This window comes from Otolemur garnettii, unplaced genomic scaffold, assembly GCF_000181295.1.
Source record: "Otolemur garnettii isolate 467f Iridium unplaced genomic scaffold, OtoGar3 scaffold00013, whole genome shotgun sequence".
In the NCBI taxonomy this organism is placed as follows: Eukaryota; Metazoa; Chordata; class Mammalia; order Primates; family Galagidae; genus Otolemur; species Otolemur garnettii.
In genome coordinates this window covers 390,964-410,338 of record NW_003852408.1, presented here as the reverse complement: position 1 = coordinate 410,338, position 19,375 = coordinate 390,964, and the positions used below count along the sequence as shown (strand labels likewise).

The window sequence follows — 19,375 nt, the reverse complement described above, 5'->3', positions numbered from 1 at the left end:
GCAAGGAGAGGAGACCCCTGGTGCGGTGTGCTGGCCTGCACCGTGCTGCCTGCTTGGGTCCTGTCCTGTCCATGTGTTTGCCGATGGTGTGGGGCTGGGGGCTTTCTGCAGTCTTTGTCTCTGCTTCACTCCCTCCTCTGTCATGAAGTCGCTGATGGGGGTTCCTGATAGTGTGGTGTTCTGCTCTTGCATTCTGGTAGGTTTGAGTGACATGAGGTTTCTGTGTCTTGTTCTTGGCTGGTTTTATCTTAGGTAGTTTTAAGTGGCCACAGATGCCTAAGTACTTCATGCCTGTACTGTTTTAAAACATTACTAAATGTGTAAAGCTATATGGGATTAGGTAATTACGCGAAGGTTTCTGTGAACCAACATGCTTATCCTTGAATAGAATGTTATAGGAGTCAGCTTTCTCTCCATTTCCATGCTGAGATTCCCTGTGGAATGGCCTTTGCCTTTTCTATTAGGTGGGGTGTAAGAAAGTGTGCAGATGCTGAGAGCCAGGCTCTTGTTTTCATGTGCGTTATCAGTTTGTTTTGCCCATGGTAGTGGCTCAGAGTGGTTCGGAGGATCTCATGCCCAAAGAGTTCCTTGAGCATTTGATTTCTGAACGGTGAGGGGCTTACCATCCCCTTAGGAGTCTGGCCTGTGGGGCACAAGGGGAGGGGACTGCTGGGCTGCCTCCGCTCTTAGCTTAGGTCACTGGATATGCACTATGTCCACTTCTGGATTCTCTGAGGAGCACATCTCCTGTCGTGGGTTGGACCCATGAGATCGTGCGGATGAGAAAGGTACATGTGCTGGCCTGTGAGTGGTAGAAGGGGCTGCAGAGGGCATTGGCCTGGAACTGCGCTGAACCCCAGAACCCCAGAGCAACTGACGTGGACAGTTTTGGCAGAAGGATCCTGAGAAATGGCAGGAAGCCAGAGAACATGGAGACTGGGCCAAGAATAGCTGACAAATAGCAAATGTTAAAGTTGGAGAATGCACTGGCATCCCAGCTGTCCTCCCAGCTGCTAGTTAGTGCTGTGGGCCTGCCAGCCTCAGTGTCCCCTTCTGCTTATGTGCTAGGCATGTCCGAGCACACCCTGAGCCTCTGACATCCGTGCTCCGCACAGGCACCCACCCTCCAGAGAGAACTGGTGCACCCTCCCCCTGGCAGCTCACTCGGCCTGCGCATAGGCCAAGGTCTGACCACAGTGTGAGAAATGATTCTCTGTTGAGACCTGAGTGTGCATTGGCAGCAGCAGGGTGCGTTTCTGCTGGAGGAGTGGACAGGTACCTTGCAAATGCAAGTTCATGAGTATGTTTCTGTACTTTCAGACCATCATCAAAGAGGGGATGCTGACCAAACAGAACAATTCATTCCAACGATCAAAAAGGAGATACTTCAAGCTTCGAGGGCGGACGCTGTACTATGCCAAAACTGCGAAGGTAAGGCTGGGGCCAGCACCCTGGAGTGGCCCAGGAGCCGCAGGGGGTGCTTGAGAAGAGCTGCTTTTCTCAGGTCTGTGATTTCCAGCTAGATTTGTAATGTTCTAGGCTGTCAAGTTTTGTCTCAAAATACGTTTTATTTCTTACAAAAATTAATCTTTTATTCATTTACTTTTTTTTTTTTAAAGGAATGAAGGGTCATAGAAATAATTCCAGGCTTTCTTTTAGAACAGTGGTTCTCAACCTGTGGGTCGTTGTATTAAGGGGCCGTGGCATTAGGAAGGTTGAGAACCACTGTTTTAAAAAGATGGAGGCTCAAGGATCACAGGCTTATGAATCTCTTTGTTATGGACTAAAAGTGTTTTGAAATGTATTAAGGTTCTTGGTGTGTGAACAGAAATGTGAAATTCTTTATTCCGAGGCTTTCTAATAGTTGTCCTGCTAGTGTGTGTCCTACTGTAGGTAAGATTTAAAGCTAGAGTCACCAGGCAGATGGTATTGTAGGAGGAGGAGGAACCAGTGAAAGTTACAAGTTACTGCCATGTTTAAATAAATTTTTAATATGGAATCTGAATCATGTACATTTTCAGATACATGCCTAGAAAGTTAACGCATTAAATTTGAAATTGAACAAAGTAGCTTATTGAGAAAGAGTTCTGACTACTTCCCTCCTTTAAAAAAACAAAAAGACAACTCTTCCTTATTATTTTAGTTTTGTTGGGAGAGGAGGAGGAAGTTACTTAAAATTTGAGCCTCTTTTCTTAGTATTTCCTTCAGGATTCTGGATGGAGTCTTCTTAGAATAGAGGGAGTGGCGAGGCAAACAGGAATTTTGGGGGGAATTTTGGAGGATTAGGAAAAAAGGGCAGTGGTGGCAGGTCCCAGGCATTGTTCCCAGCTGTGCTGTGGGGCCTGTCTCTTCAGGACTAGATGACTTTTTCTCTGCTTCCTTGTTTTCTTTCACGGCCAGATCCCTTCTCTTTGGGCTTTTCTTTCTTCCCCTGTAATAATTAATTTTAGCAGGGAGCTTTCCCTCTAAGTGTGCTAGCTGGAAGGACGGAGAATCCTCAGTCCAGACTCTCAGGTGGACCCACTACATAGCTCACATCTAAAAGTGAATGCTGGGCTTGGCTCCCGTAGCACAGAGGTTATGGTGTCAGCCACGTACACTGAGGCTGGCAGGTTTGAACCCAGCCCAGGCCAGCTAAACAACAATGACAACTGCAACAAAAAACAGCTGGGCATTGTGGTGGGTGCCTGTACTCCCAGCCACTTGAGAGGCTGAGGCGAGAGAATCACTTAAGCCCAAGAGTTGGAGGTTGCTGTGAGCTGTGATGCCACAATACTACTGAGGGCGATATAGTGACTCTGTCTAAACAACAACAAAAAAGTGAATGCTGGTATTAATAATAGAGTTTTGATGTTACAAAAAATAAATACAGAAATACAAGCAGTAGATTATTTTTCCCCTCCACTGATGCAATTACTAATGAAGCCCTTAGCTTAAAAAAAAATCCTGACACTATACCTGTGAGCCTGACGCTCTTGGTCAGAAAGAGGCAGGTGGGTGGATTAGTTTGTTTTGGCTTATTGGTTAGATGTTCCAGTTTCAAGGTGCTTGGGTATCTGTGGGTGCTTGGTGAGGGCTGGGGGAGTGGAGGGTGGTGCTGGCCAGTGCTCAGGGACATGCCTGTCCTGGCGTGCCTTAGTCCTTGTGTTGTCTTTCTTTAGTCAATCATATTTGATGAGGTGGATCTGACAGATGCCAGCGTGGCTGAATCCAGCACCAAAAATGTCAACAATAGTTTTACGGTAAGATTCCTGAGTCACACCTTCCTGATTCTTCCCCATGGTTGGCTTTCTTTTTTGATTTGAATAAATACGTGCTAACAGTTCACACTTTTTCATCATTTTCTTTCTTACTGGAATGGTTCCTGGTAAATTTTATATTTGATGTAGAAAATAATACATCATGTTTGGAGAATAACTGAGAATTGGACACACATAAGCACAGAAGAAGACGGGCCAAATGAATTTTTAAAATATGTTATGGTTAACAGTTCTGTGTGTGTATATATATTTTTGTGATTATTCTAGAAGATCTGCAAAATGCAGAAAATGTGTTAAGGAAGTTTAAAAAAATTCATAATGTAGCCAGCTGAAAATGTAGACTATTAATATTTTGTTCATTTCTTTTTTTTTTAAATTTTACATTTAAACTCTTCCCCCCTAAATTTATAAAAGTTACATAGGACTTTCTTTAACCATTTTAAATACATATAATTATGTGACTTTACCACTCAGAGGTGGCCAGCTTCCCATCTCAACTGTTTCTCTTCATTTCTATGATAGCTGTGTCTCTGCCTGTACATCTGGGAGATCAGCCTTTGGGTTTACCCCTGTTTTTTTTCCACTGGACAGTTTATGGTGAACATTCTAACATGTCAGCTAATCTACTGTTTACCATATTATTTAATAGCGTTATAGCATTTTCTTGTTTGATTTTGCAATTTTGGTTTTATGAGATGACTTTTGTTTTGCAGTTTTGGCCGGGGCAGGGCTTGAACCTGCCACCCCTCGTATATGGGGCCGGTGCCCTACTCCTTGAGCCATAGGCGCTGTCCTATGAGATGACTTTAATAGCACTAGAACCTTTAAAAATATTTTTCTTTATGTCTTAGGCTATTTCATCTAGAAAGTATGCCCCCTAATTTTAGAAATTACTCTTTTATAACTCAGTCCAGATGAGTAATTTTCCTTTTACTTAGGATCTGACATTTTGGGTGAGAGTTATTTTCAGGTAATTTGGTTTTGTTTTATTTTATTCATTTATAGACTTAATGTCGATGTTGCTGATATGAATGGGGTTTTCCTTCCTTAATTTAAATTCCTGTTGTTCTGTATCATGTAACTGCTCTTTGTTTACTCCTTTTACTTGGGAGTGTTTGTACTTTTTCTCCATTAATTTTGTTCTTTACTTACTCTCTGAAGACAAATGCTTTTACCATGTAAATGGATTATTCTTTGATTTGTGGTTTTTAGAGATTTTAATGGGAATAGGTGTTGAATTTCGCTGGAGTGCTTTGAACATTAATTTAGACGTTCAATTTAGTTTTGGTTATTTGAACATTTCCTAATAGTAAATCATTCTTGTTCATGTTGAATTTTACTGCCTTATTTTGTATGTAGAATTTTCCCATTAATGTATATGCTTTCTTAGGGGTAGAAAGTAGCCTTTGTTGTGGGTTTTTAAAAAAATTATTTTTTTCTGTCTTTAATTTTTATGGATACATAATAGTTGTACCTTTGTTGTCCCACATCTTTGCTGTGTTTTGACTTCAGAGTTAAGCTAGCTTCATACAATTCATTTATTACATTTCTGGAAATTTACGTGTTCTGCAGCCTTTTACATGACTTTGGGGTTGGTTGTCTCTGGAGTTTGAGAGGACTTTAAAAATTATTTGTAAGGAAGACTTTTCAGGGAGCTAAGCCTCTGGTTGATAACTTTCCTGGAAGGTTTATTTTCTTGCTTTCTGATCATTTAAACTGTTCAGATTCTGAGTCCTTTTCTGTAATTTGCTTTCTCATTCTGTACCTTCCAGTGTGGTAACACATACTATTGTGTACTTTAAACTTAATATTTCTGGTTAGAGTCCCTTTTCATTTCTCATTTTGTTTGTTTAGCTTGTTTTTCTTGTCAGATTTCTTACACTCTAGCATTTTGGGGGTTTTTTGTTGTCTGGGCTAGAGTGAGGTGGTATCATAATTACCCACTGCAACCTCACGACGTCTGGGCTCGAGTGACCCTTCTGCGTCATTCTGCCTTTCATGTTTCTTGTTTTTAAAAAGAACGAGTTCTTGGATTATTATTACTTTTTTTTATTTTTTTGAGACAGAGTCTTACTCGGTTGCCCAGGCAGAGTGCCGTGGCATAAGCCTAGCTCATGGCAACCTCAAACTCTTGGGTTCAAGTGATCCTCCTGCCTCAGCCGCCTGAGTAGCTGGGACTGTAGGTGCCCACTATAACACCTGGGTAATTTTGCTGTTTTCATAGAGATGGGGTCTTGCTCTTGCTCAGGCTGGTCTCGAACTCTTTGAGCTCAAGGGATGCTCCCACTTTGGCCTCCCAGAGTGCTGGGATTACAGGCACGTAATCCTCACTCAGCCCAGTTCTTGGATTATTACTTTGGCTTTTCTGTATTCTAAATAAATTTCTGCATTGTTTGATGCATTTGTTCCTCCCCGCCCCCGCTCCCTGTTTTTCATAACTTCCTGCTTTTAATTTACTGATGTGGCTTATTCTTAGTTTCATTTTTTATCATAGCATATGCAAAGTATATTATGAAAACACAAGGGAGTCTAAATTTAACTTTGAGTGCCTTTCTTTTCACATTCCAAAAATTGTTTTTTCTCCCCCCAAAATGTATTGTAGGTAAGTTAATTGTTGTAATTATTCATGTCATTGAAGAAAATTTAAAAGTATATAAATATAAATAAGGAATTAAAAACCATCCATATTTCTGTTACCCAAAGATACCCAGTAATATGTAGGTTCAGTATCCCTTATTCAAAATGCTTGGGAGCAGACACGTTTTGGAAATAAGATCTTTTTGGATTTTGAAATGTTTGTATTATACTTACCAGTTGAGCATCTGTAATCTGAAAATACAAAATCTGATATGTTCCAGTGACTATTTGCTTTGGGCATCAGGTCAGCATTCAGAAAATTCTAGAGTTTGGAATATTACAGATTTTCGATTTTTGAATTAGGGGTGATCAACCTGTATTTTGATTAATATTCTCATCAAATATTTTTAATAAAATACAGTCTTTAACCTTCTTAACAATGAACTACTCCTATTACAGCATACCTCAAAATCTTCTTTATTAATGTTGCTTCATATTTTATATAATGTGTAAGTTTATTTAATCAGTTTTTATTTTTGAACGTTCCATTGTGTTCCTTTTATATATACTATTATGATGCACACGTGCACACAGTCCTTTGGTTCCTTTCTGATTATTTCTATGATATGAATTCTTAGAATGAAATTCCATTTGAGGTAAAAAAAGAAATGAACTTCTAAAAAGCTTTTGAAAAATAAATGAAGTCCTGACACACACTCACACCATGGGTGAGCTGAGTGAAGGAGCCGGATGCGGGAGGCTGCAGTGTACGGTGCTGTGTGTGTGAAACGTCTAGAACAGGCGAATGTGTAGCTTCAGAAAGGAGAGTGCTGGTCGCCGTAGGCTCTGGGGGAAGGAGGAGGGACTGACTGCTAATTGCTATGGGATTTCTTTTCGGGGTAACAAAATGTTCTAAAATTAGAGACTGGTAATATCTGTATTTGTATAACTACAAATATGCCAAAAATGACTGAATTATATACTTTAAAAAGATGAATTATATTTTAATAAAAAATTATAGAAAAAAAATCTGTGGCACTGTGCTTCCAGGACTTGTATGAATGACTGCGTGAGCTTTGTCAGCCGGGTCTGAGCACGAACCTGGATTTTCTGTTGTCTCAATGGGGAAACTTTGCAGAGTGACAGATAATTAACTTCCAGATGTAGACACTGCCCCAAGTTGGGGAGACCTCTGAAGATCTCTGTGACTGGAACTCTTTGGTGAGGGTCGTCTTGGATGATTCCCACCATTTTAAATTTTCCTAGTGCTATAAATGCTGCCTTTTCACCTGAGGGCATGCTAAAAGGATAAAGCCAGGTTAAAACTAAGGTTCCCCAGAAACACTCCAGACAGAGAGGCTCATCCTGTCAGCAGTCAGTGGTGACGTATGGGACGTGGGGTAAGGAGAGCATTTGAGTCAGCTGACAGGTGCCCGGTGCCCAGCAGTTACACCCCCATAGTCAGTAAGCTCTGAGTATTAGGGCTGCAAGAGATGCAGTATTTTTTTTTTTAAAATTCATTCTTTAGGATCTTTCCCATTTCTCCCTGTGCTATTCACCATCTGAAGGCAGAAACCATCCCTTACCCGCTGTGGTGGGCTGCAGGAGTCTGTGCACGGGTCTGTCTTCAGTTGTCTGTGGCCTCCAGGAAGGCAGGACATTGCTTCCTCATCGCAGAACCGGGATCCCTGATGCAAACAACCAGTTGGTGAAAACTGCTCTGTGATCCCGCAAGACTTAGGACAGTGGCGAGGGGTCTGCTAGTGTTCCTATTAGTCAAGAGCAAAGTGAAGCCGCGCTAAAGCTGAGGATATGGATACGGCTTTCGGGAGCACGACCGAGGGAACAGTGTCCTCTGCGTGCTCGCTTTCCCATGGGCCACCCCCTAGCATGCAGCATGAAGAGAGAAAGGGAATTTGCTAGTTTTTTGTTCTGGTCTCTGCATTAATATGTGAGGTTGTATGTTGTTGATAATTAAATTTATCAGTATTAACCCGTGAAAACAAAGTCTTTGGTACATTATTGTCAAATTTGCCCTTAGAACTTAACACTAGTTTATATGCCCAGTGGGACTTTCTGAAAGTATGTTTCTCTATCCCTTAGAAACATCATGTGTTAAAATTTTTCTTTTTTTTTCCCCCCAAATTAATGAATCTTTTATTGCATTGCTAAAATTACAAAGAGATGTTAAGGACATCATGCGGTATCTTGCTGCAGCTGGACAACTCTTAGGTCTTACTCATCAGCCTGCTGAACTGTTCCTTTTTCAGAGACTTAAGTACCATCCCCAAATTTTCTTATATCCTTGTTTTTAACTGTTGTGGCCTGCTGAATCAAAGCAGCTGAATTTGAAACAAGCTCAATGTCGTTTCCTTCAAGGATTAACTCATCTTTCTGAGCTTGAGATACTGAACAGGCAACACCTGCCCTCATCCGAACCTGGCGGATATATTTTTCACCCAAGAAATTTCTTATTTCAACAAGAGACCAGTTCTCCTGGATAACAACGTTGATGGGGAAGTGCGCATACCCAGACCTCACCTTGTGACGGAAGCCAGTGTAACACCCTTGATCATGTTCTGTACGTGACTACAAACAGTGCGAACAGCAGCCAGTTCCTTTCTACTTCCCCACCATTTGTCAACCCAGAGCCTCTTCTTTTTCTTTCCAAGGAGACTGATTTCCACATTGATGTGGTTGAAGTCCCTCCGCAGGGTTCCTCTGGGACCCTTCACAATAACTGTGCATCCCTTCAGAGTGATGTCGACATTTTCTGGGATGTCGACAGTTTGGTTGCTGAGAATGGTCTTCATTCTTGCAGAGATGCAGCAAAGAGAGCTGTTAAAATTTTTCAACCTCTTTGCTACTTTGACAGTGTAAAAATAGTAATTTGTTTTAGTTCTTTTTGAGATAAGAGTCTCACTTTGTTACCTTCAGTAGAGTGCAATGGTGTCATTGCTCACAGCAACTTCAAATTCTTGGGCTCGAGTGATCCTTTTGCCTCAGTCTCCCCAGGAGCTGGGACTACAGGCCTCTGCCACAATGCCCAGCTATTTTTAGAGACAGGTCCTCTTGCTCAGGTTGGTCTTGAATTCAGGAGCTGAAGCCATCCACCCACTTCGGCCTCCCAGAGTGTTAGGATTACAGGTGTGAGCCACCATACCCAGCCCGTTTTAATTCATTTTGTATTATCAGAGTGAGGTTGAACACTTCACAGTTCATTGGCCATTTATGTTTCTCTCTTTATAATTCAACTTTGCTTATGCTTTAAGATCATAACTTTGTGTTTTTAGGGCTTAAAATTACCTGTCTGTCTAAATTTATGCCCATCATAGTTTTAGTAGTTTGTCTTTTCTTTTTTAAAAAACTAGATTTCTGGCTTGGTGCCTATGGCTCAAGTGGCTAAGGCACCAGCCACATACACCTCAGGTGGCGGGTTCGAATCCAGCCTGGGCCTGCCAACAACAATGATGGCTGCGGCCAAAAAACATAGCCAGGCGTTGTGGCGGTCGCCTGTGGTCCCAGCTACTTGGGAGGTGGAGGCAGGAGACTCGCTTGAGCCCAGGAGTTGGAGGTTGCTGGAAGTTGTGATGCCATGGCACTCTACCCAGGGGGACAGCTTGAGGCTCTGTCTCAAAAAAAAACCAAAAACTAGATTTCATATGCTGAAGTGAGCTAAAATTTCTAGGTAAAAATGTTCATTTTTCCTTTACATATCTTTTCTTTCCATTATTAATTTTTTAAATTTTTTTTTTTTTATTTTTGTGCTCAGACTAGAGTGCTGTACCATCAGCAACCCAAACTCCTGGGTTCCCATGATCCTCCTGCTTCATTTCTCAAATAGCTGGGACTACAGGCACTGCCACACCACAATGCCTGGGCTAATTTTTCTATATTTAGTAGAGACTGAGTCTGGGTCTTGCTCAGGCTGGTCTCTTAACACCAGAGCTCAGTTGGTCCTCCCACCTCAACCAGTCTGCTGGGCTCTGAATCTCAGTTTTTATCTATTAGTCCTGTGATATTACTACAAACTGTTCATCTTTTCAGCCTGTTTGGTTTCCAATTGTGAATCAGTAATTATCACTTGTTTAATTTTTTGTATCTTAGTTTATAAGTATCCACACTTAATATTACTCATAAAATGTGGGAAATGTTATGTACCATTTACTTGAAAGATAATGTATTTGCCACAGGGAATAAGAGTTGATTTTTTATCTTTTGTAGCTTATGAAATTAATTGCTCAAGTCTTCTTCTTTTTTTTTTTTTTTTGAGACAGAGCCTCACACTATCCCCCTAGGTAGAGTGCTGTGGCGTCACAGCTCACAGCAACCTCCAACTCCTGGGCTCAAGTGAGTCTCCTGCCTCAGCTTCCCAAGTAGCTGGGACCACAGGCGCCCGCCACAGCGCCCAGCTATTTTTTGGTTGCAGCCATCATTGTTGTTTTTGGTGGGCCCGGGCTGGATTCGAACCCGCCACCTTAGGTGTATGTGGCTGGCGCCTTAGCCACTTGAGCCACAGGCGCCGAGCCACTCAAGTATTCTTATGGTCTTATTTTTTACCTACTTGATCTCCCAGAGGCTGTTAATGAGGAATAAATTTCTTCCAGGCCAATTACATTTGATGCTTTACTCATGTTATTTCTAAAAATTTTCACCTTCACCATTCTGAAGCCCTGTTAAACATACGTTTAGGAAGATAATTTACTCATTTTTGAGTAATCATTTATTAATGAAGTAATATATTTCTACTCTGAATAGTTTTTGTGATTAACTCTGATATTAGTATTGCCAAAATCTCCTTCTCTTTGTTTATCATTTAATTGATATACCAGCCCACTGATTTCAGCCAGTCTGCCACAGCACTGGTGTGCCTATCGTGAGAGGATCTTTCATGATAGTTTTGTGTGATAATTTTGAAAGATGTTCAAAGCACATTAAGTATTTTCTTTTTTCTTTAACTTTTTTTTTTTAATTAAATCATAGCTGTGTACATTAATACTGTCATGGGGTACAGTGTGCTGTTTTTATATACAATTTGAAATATTTTCATCAAACTGGTTAACATAGCTTCATGTCATTTTCTTAGTTATTGTGTTAAGACATTTATATTCTACATTTAGAAAGATTCACATGTACCCTTATAAGATGAACCATAGGCGTTATCCCACCAATTTTAACTCTTATTTTGATCAACATAATTTAAGTGTGCTGCAGAAGTTTTTTTTTTTTTTTTTTTGGCTGGGGCAGTTTTTGGCCGGGGCTGGGTTTGAACCCGCCACCTCCATCATATGAGGCCAGGGCCCTACTCTTTTGAGCCACAGGCGCTGCCCCAGAAGTTTTAGCTATAGGCAAGTGTGCCGTAAGGTACAGGTTGAAAAACAGTGTATTAATTCCTTCACCTTGCCCAGAGTCCGCTGGTCTTAGTGATTATAATGTTGAAGTGTATGTGGTGAGAGTAAGGGGTGTTGTCTCTTTTGTGCATTGCTTTCCATCAAGCTCAGCACATAGTTAGTGCCCATACTTGGTTGAAGGGAAGAGCAGCTTGGTCACTACCAGCTCCAGAATGATTGGGTCTTGCTCCTCTGCTGACTGTGCTGAGCAGAGTCTGAGACCAGATGCTGGAGGTGGCTGTAGATCAGGTCTTGTTCCTGCAGCCTGTAGTCCATGGAGCGGACTGGGCGGTGTGTGTGGCCAGAGCAGGACTGGGGAGGAGCCAACGTGATGCCCTGAAGGGTGGGGTGAGACTTCTGTGACTGGAAGCAGAGGAGGGGTGTGACCAGGTGGCTGTGTAGTGGGAGGGGGGCTTCCCTGCTGGAGGAACTGGGGTACCGAGTGGTGGGAGGGGCGGGTACCCTTAGAGGCAAAGAGTTTTCCAGACTGGGAAAGTTTGGTCTTTTTGTCAAATGTTTGGGAAGCCATCAAGATTTTAAAAATTGGATTTTTATTGTAAGAATTTGTCTGCTACTGAGACTAGATCTGCAGGAAAAAGGTGGCCAGGTGGCTATGAGGAGGTGGGGTGGGGCCAGTGCTGTGCACAAGCGGGATGTGGAATCCTAGATGGGCTTGTGGAGGTGAGGGAAAGGTCTGGACATGAGTGGGCACTGCCCTCAGGCAGGGTCTGCATGTCACTCGCTGTTATTGGCACTTTGCTTTGTTTGGGTAACTCTGGGAATTAAATCACAGTATTGAAGAAAAATGAGGTATTGTGATGATGCCATTTAGACAGCAGCCCTGGGGCCTGGCAGCTTTGTTTTCCTTTACTGAGAGCGTCTTGGCATAACTGACCCTTCCAGTTCTAGAAATGTCCCCTCAGAGACTGACTTCATGGTGGATAGGGTCAGAGTCTCTGTCCCTTTTGAGGGGGGCAGAATCAAGGCTGAAATCAATTTAGTGAAGCTCTCCTAGGCTAAGCAGGACAAGGGAACTCGTTAGCAGAGGTGGACATGGGTGTGACTCATGGGCAGATATCCTCTATAGGACAGTGGACAGCAGGCAGGAGTTGAGCCCTGGCCTGCATTCCTTGCAGGGTAGGGAGCCCAGAGAACACCGCCATTCCTAAGAGAGTATGGGAATGCCTGGTGGACAGCCCCCTCCCACGGGGACCCAGCACCTGCTGTCAGGCCCTAGGTGCTTGGTGCTGTCCCATTCTTGTGCCTTCCTGGCCACCTGCTGGCGTGCCCTCTTCCAATTCAGGCCATATGAGGCCTTCCTTGTTCCTCTGCCTTGGGCAGCATGAAGTTTGGGCCCATGCCTGGGCCCTGGCTTTGCCAAGTACATATATTGACTCCCTTGGGGGTGGGGGTGGGGAGAGTGCTCCAGCTCCCTTGCTGGGTCCCTCCAGGCCTTCCTTGCAGGCAGAGTAACCTTAATGGCCAGAGTGCAGGGTCTGAAGCAGCTGTTCCCCAAGAGCTAGAACCTAGCAAAGCTCAGGAGGCCTGAGGAAAGGATGGCATTTCTCAGTTGTTCCGGTTGTTATGTTAGTGGCCTCTTGATGCACCATATTCAGTTGTGTTATACTTCATTTTTTATAGGGGAACATAGATGCTATGTGGCATTTCCAAATAGTGGGCTTCCCAGAGGATTCAAGGGCTCTGTCTTGAATGTCCAATGTTTGTATTTTTTTCCACCAGATCTAAGACACTAGACTACAGGAGTAGGCTCTGTTCTTTTTTTTTTCCCCTTATTTATTTATTTACATATATCTGTGCTTATTAGGTTTCCATTTTTTGCCTTCACAAAATTAAAAAGGCTTAAAATTTAATAACAATAACGATGTTTAAGATAAGGACTAGAAACAAAAACCATGTAAAGAACGAATGAAGATAAATACAATCAGAAAAGAAATCGGATGATTGCTGCATCAAAATATTAAACAATAATGATAATAATGCAAAGAAAGTAACATTCACCTTGTCAAATAAGACTATGTCTATTGAAGAATGCTTTGATTCAGAGATTCAATATGGAGTCATCAGTTAACTTCTTATTTTAAGTCTCAAAAAATAGACAACTAATATTTATAAATGAAAGTAAAAGGTAATTTCAAAAAACAGATCATGCCAAAGCTTATGGACAATAGAACAAGAAGAAATACTTCAAAATCATTCTACTTGATCTGGATACATCTGATATTAAAATCGGAGAAAATACATTATTATAAAGGGGAAATATACAAACATATTTCACTTATAAATGAGGATGCAGTATCCTAAACAACATATTAACAAGTTGAATTAAAAATTAATGTTTAAGTAATGTACTTTGGTCAAAATTAAATCCAATTTATGTGAGAATTAGTCACTATTTTCTTTTCCTTTTTTTTTTTTCTATTCCTTTCCCTCACTCCCTCCCTCCTTCTCTGTCTGATCTCCCTTTTCCCCATGCCCCACTGTGTCATTAATTCTCATTAATTGTCCTCACATCAAAGTTGAATACATAGGATTCTACTTCTCCATTCCTGTGATGCTTCACTAAGAATAATGTGTTCCACCTCCATCCAGGTTAGTACAAATGCTGCAGAATCTCCATTTTTTATGGCTGAATAATATTCCATGGTATACATATACCACAGCTTACCAATCCATTCCTGGGTTGAAGGACATTTAGGTTGTTTCCACATTTTAGTGATTGTAAATTGGGCTGCGATAAACAGCCAGTACAAGTGTCTTTATAATAAAAGTTTTTTTTTCCTTCTGGATAGATGCCCAGTAATAGGATTGCAGGATCAAACGGGAGGCCTAGGTTGAGTTCTTTGAGGTTTCTCCATACTTCCTTCCATAAGGTCATATTAGTTTGCAGTCCCACCAGCAGTGTATAAGAATTCCTTTCTCTCCACATCCATGCCAGCATCTGCAGTTTTGAGATTTTGTGATATGGGCCATTCTCGCTGGGGTTAGGTGATATCTCAGGGTGGTTTTAATTTTCATTTCTCTCATAATTAGGGATGATGAACATTTTTTCATATGTTTGCTAGCCATTCATCTGTCGTCTTTAGAGAAGATTCTATTCATCTCTCTTCCCCATTGATGTATGGGATTGTTGGCTTTTTTCTTGTGGATTAATTAAAGTTCTGTATAGATCCTGGTTATTAAGCTTTTGTCTGATTCAAAATATGCAAATATCCTTTCCCATTGGGAAGGTTGTCTATTTGCTTTGGTTGTTGTCTCCTTGGCTGTACAGAAGCTTTTCAGTTTAATTAAATTCCATTTGTTTATTATTGCTGTTGTTGCTATTGCCATGGCAGTCTTCCTCATAAAGTCTTTCCCCAGGCCAATGTCCCCAGTGTTTTTCCTGTTCTTTCTTTGAGGATTTTTATTGTATCATGCCTTAAATTTAAGTCCTTTATCCATCTTGAATCAATTTTTGTGAGTGGAGAAAGGTATGGGTCCAGTTTCAGTCTTTTACATATGGATATCCAATTTTTCCAGCACCATTTATTGAATAGGGCGTCTTTCCCCCAGTGGATGCTCTTGTTTGGTTTATCGAAGATTAGGTGGCTGTAAGTTGTTGGTTTCATTTCCTGGTTTTCTGTTTGATTCCAAATGTCTATGTCTCTATTTTTGTGCCAGTACCATGCTGTCTTGACCACTATGGCCTTATAATACAGCCTAAAATCTGGTATGGTGATACCCCTGGCTTTGTTTTTATTACTAAGAACTGCCTTAGCTATATGGGTTTTTTTCTGGTTCCATACAAAATGTAGAATCATTTTTTCCAAGACTTGAAAGTAGGATGTTGGTATTTTAATAGGGATGGCGTTGAACTAGTAAATTGATCTGGGGAGTATAGACATTTTAACAATGTTGATTCTTCCCAGCCATGAGCATGGTATGTTCTTCTATTTGTTAATGTCCTCTGCTATTTCCTTTCTTAGGGTTTCATAATTTTCTTTATAGAGGTCCTTCATCTTTTTTGTTAGGGATATTACTAGGTATTTCATTTTCTTTGAAGCTATGGTGAAGGGAGTTGTGTCCTTAGTTAGCCTCTCATCTTGGTTGTTATTGGCATATACAAAGGCAACTGACTTGTGGACATTGCTTTTATATCCTGAGACATTACTGTATTTTTTGATGACTTCCAAGAGTCTTGTGGTTGAGTCTTTAGGGTTCTCTAAGTATAAGGTCATATCATCAGCAAAAAGGGAGAGTTTGACCTCCTCTGTTCCCATTCGGATGCCCTTCATTTTCTTGTCTTGCCTAATTATTTGGTTAGAACTTCCAGCACTATGTTGAATAGTAATGGTGGCAGAGAACAACCTTGTCTGGTTCCCATTCTAAGAGGAAAAGCTTTCAGTTTTACTCCATTCAGTAAAATATTAGTTGTGGGTTTGTCATAAATAGCTTCGATCAGTTTAAGAAATGTGCCGCCTATGCCTATACTCCTCAGTGTTCTAATTAGAAAAGGATGCTGGATTTTAGCTGGATTTTATCGCATGCCGTTTCTGCATCTATTGAGAGGATCATATAGTCTTTGGTTTTGCTTCTGTTGATACGGTGGATAACATGCCCTTGCATGTGTTAACTAGCCTTGCATTCCTGGGCTAGGAATCATGATGTATGACTTTGATCATGATGTATGACTTTGATCATGATGTATGACTTTTTTGATGATAAACTGTAATCTATTGGCTAAGATTTTGTTGAGAATTTTTGCATCTTTATTCATTAGTGAAATTGGTCTGAAATTCTTTTTAGTTGGGTCTTTTCCTGGTTTTGGTATCAGGGTGATATTTGCTTCATAGAACATGTTGGGAAAGATTCCTTCCTCCTCAATTTCTTTTTTTTTTTGGCCGGGGCTGGGTTTGAACCCGCCATCTCCAGCATATGGGGCCGGCACCCTACCCTTTTGGGCAATAGGTGCTGCCCCTTCCCCCTCAATTTTTTGGAATAATTTCTGCAGTACGGGAATAAGGTCTTCCTTGAAGGTTTGATAGAATTCTGGTGTGAAGCCATCTGGACCAGGGCATTTTTTTGTTGGAAGATTTTTTATTGTTTTTTTAATTTTAGTGCTTGAAATTGGTCTGTTCAGGAGATCTATTTCATCTGGGCTAAGTCTAAGGAGAGGGTGTGATTCCAAATATTGATCCATTTTCTTCACATTGTCAAATTTGGGGGCATAGAGTTTCTGGCAGTATTCAGAGATGATCTCTTGTATCTCGGTGGCATCAATTGTTATTTCCCCTTTACCATTTCTGATTGAGGTTACTAGAGATTTTACTTTTCTATTTCTAGGTAGTCTGGCCAAAGGTTTATCTATTTTATTTATTTTTTCAAAAAGCCAACTCCTTGTTTCATTAATTTTCTGAATGATTCTTTTGTTTTCAATTTCATTGATCTCTGATTTAATTTTGGATATTTCTTTTCTTCTGCTGGGTTTAGGCTTAGATTGTTCTTCTTTTTCCAGTTCCATCATATGGCTTGTGAGTTTGTTGATGTGCTCTCTTTTTGTTTTCCTCTCAGGACTGCTTTTGCTGTATCCCACAGGTTTTGGTAGCTTGTGTCTTCATTGTCGTTGTGCTCAAGGAAGTTAATGATTTCCTTTTTTATTTCTTAATGCCCCCAACTGTCATTCAGCATAAGGTTGTTTAACTTCCATGCCTTTGTGTGAGATTGAACGTTTTTGATGGAGTTGAGTTCCACTTTTAGTGCCTTGTGGTCTGAGAAGATGCAAGGTAGAATTTCAATTCTTTTGATTCTGTTGAGGTTTGTGTCCTAGGATATGATCAATTTTGGAGAATGTTCCATGGGACGATGAGAAGAATGTATATTCTTGATCCTTGGGATGGAGTGTTCTATATACGTCTATCAAGCACAGTTGTTCTAGGGTCTCATTTCAATCTCTAATATCTTTGTTTTAATTTCTGTTTAGAGGATCTGTCCAGCTCTGAGAGAGGGGTGTTGAAGTCCCGTTATAATGGTGTTATAGGATATCATATTGCTCAGACTAAGCAAGGTCTGTTTCAAGAATCTGGGAGCATTTAAGTTGGGTGCATAAATATTTAGAATTGACATGTCTTCTTGTTGTATTTTTCCCTTGACCAATGTGAAGTGACCATCATTGTCTTTTTTAACTTTAGTTGCTTTAAATCCACATGTATCTGAAAATAAGATTGCAACCCCGCTTTTCTTCTGAATTCCGTTTGCCTGAAAAGTTGACTTTCAACCCTTAACTCTGAGTTTTAATTTGTCTTTTGAAGCTAGGTGTGTTTCCTGCAGACACCAAATAGATGGCTTGTGTTTTTTAATCCAGTCAGCCAATCTGTGCCTCTTCATTGGAGAATTCAAGCCATTGACATTTATTGAGATAATTGATAAGTGTGGTAGTGTTCTATTCATCTCATTTTGTGAAAGTCCATTGCTTAGTTTTGTTTTTCGCATCATTGTGGAAACTAGGTTCTGTCCTTTAATTTCTGAGTGTTTAGTTTGCTGAAGATCCATTGTGATGGTCAGTGTGTAGAACAGGTTGAAATATTTTCTGTAAAGCTAGTCTTATTGTGGCAAATTTCCACAATGTTTGCATATCAATAAAAGATTTAAATTCTCTGTCAATTTTAAAGCTTAGCTTAGCGGGATATAGAATTCTGGGCTGGGAATTGTTCTGTTTAAGTAGATTAAAGACAGATGACCATTGTCTTTGGGTTGAATAGTTTCATTAGGGAAGTCCTCGGTCACCCTTATGGATTTACCCCTGTAGGTCAGTTGACACTTATTCCTGGCAGCTTGCAAAATCTTTTCGTTTGTTTTGACTTTAGATAAATTCATCACAATGTGCCCTGGAGAAGCTCTATTTGAATTGAGGTGACCAGGGGACCAATATCCCTCTGAAAGGAGTATGTCAGAATCTTTGGTGATACTTGAGAAATTTTCATTTATAATATTCTCTAGAATGGCTTCCATTCCTCTAGTGCATTCTTCTTCCCCTTCTGGGGTAATCTCTGAAAGAACAAGACCTGTGGGGGTAACATAGATCTTAAAGACAAGGACTCGGAAGCTGGGTGTGACTCCTTGGTCAACCTCTTGATAGCTTGTGATCTTGGGCGAGTCACAGGATTCTGAGGTTCAGTTTCTTCATCAGAGAAATGGGGCTATTATTAGTACCTCCCTTGTGGGGTTGTGAGGATTAAATGAATCAGTATAATGTGGGCATGATGTAACTGCATTGTGATCATTCAACAAATGAATTTAAAACAATATACCAAATTAATTTGTTATGTCAATTGGTACTTACTTGGAAATTCCTCTCTAGTTTGACATCCTTACATTTTAAGGCTTATCTGTTTACTGGATGATAACTTGTAGTTGAACAAAATCACCAGGAATTCCTCCAGATTTGACCAGACCTGCAGCAGTCCGGCAGCACTGTTATTACCCTCAGGTTATGGCAGCAACTGCAGTGGAGTTGAACCTTGAAGAGGAAAGATGAGTTTCACTAGAATATGCCTGAAATATAAGGTCATTAAGAGGAGTCATATTCTACCCATTTTTAAAGCACTATAAACCATTGAGTAGCCCCTCCTTTCTTACCTGCAAAGTCCAAGGGGTCTGGTCCCTGCTTCCCTCGTCCTAGCCCGGCCTTGCCCTCCACAGCCCTGCACCTGCCAAGCCTGCTCCTTCCTAGAGAGTATCCTGGCACAGGCAACCTGCCGATCCTTGCTTCTGGGGGGGCCCTCTCCCCAGATTCTCCCCATAGAACCTCTTCATTCCTTAAATGATTAGGAAAACTACCTCCTAAGTGTAGTCTTCCCGTTCACACAGTGGTTGGGAAGCTACTGTCCACTCCTTCAGGGCAGTGGACCCCAAACTTGTTGGGCCTGAGCACCCTTCAGAACTTAAAAAAAAAAATTCCTGGCACAGTCATCAGATTCTGATGCTGATTTACTATTGGGTGATTTCTCAAAGCTTTCCAAGATTTGGGGAATAGCCAGATTTTAGACCCATTCTTGAGGTTACTTGTGATGCTGAATTGGCACAGACTCTTTAGTAATCTGTGTCCTTGGCCACGTCTTGAGCTCCAGGCCTGGGATTCCCTTTGCAGTGTAG

The 19,375-nt window shown here is 41.0% G+C and overlaps 1 protein-coding gene and 1 pseudogene across 5 annotated transcripts in view; one reads left to right on the top strand and one right to left on the bottom strand.

Moving 5' to 3' along the window:
• Window positions 1–19,375, top strand: part of DGKD (diacylglycerol kinase delta) — a 122,630-nt gene that overhangs the window by 26,498 nt on the left and 76,757 nt on the right. For 4 of the 5 annotated variants that reach the window (XR_002772096.1, XM_023510328.1, XM_003784847.3 and 1 more), the window contains exons 1-2: window positions 1,229–1,431; window positions 3,162–3,242. Coding sequence is in view for 4 of the 5 variants with exons in the window: in XM_023510328.1 (XP_023366096.1) it covers window positions 1,297–1,431; window positions 3,162–3,242 (216 nt within the window). In the remaining variant the exon portion in view is untranslated. Of the gene's footprint in view, window positions 1–1,228; window positions 1,432–3,161; window positions 3,243–19,375 lie in introns of those variants that run through there. The other variant, XM_023510327.1, reaches the window with a different exon arrangement.
• Window positions 7,984–8,688, bottom strand: LOC100942042 (annotated as a pseudogene).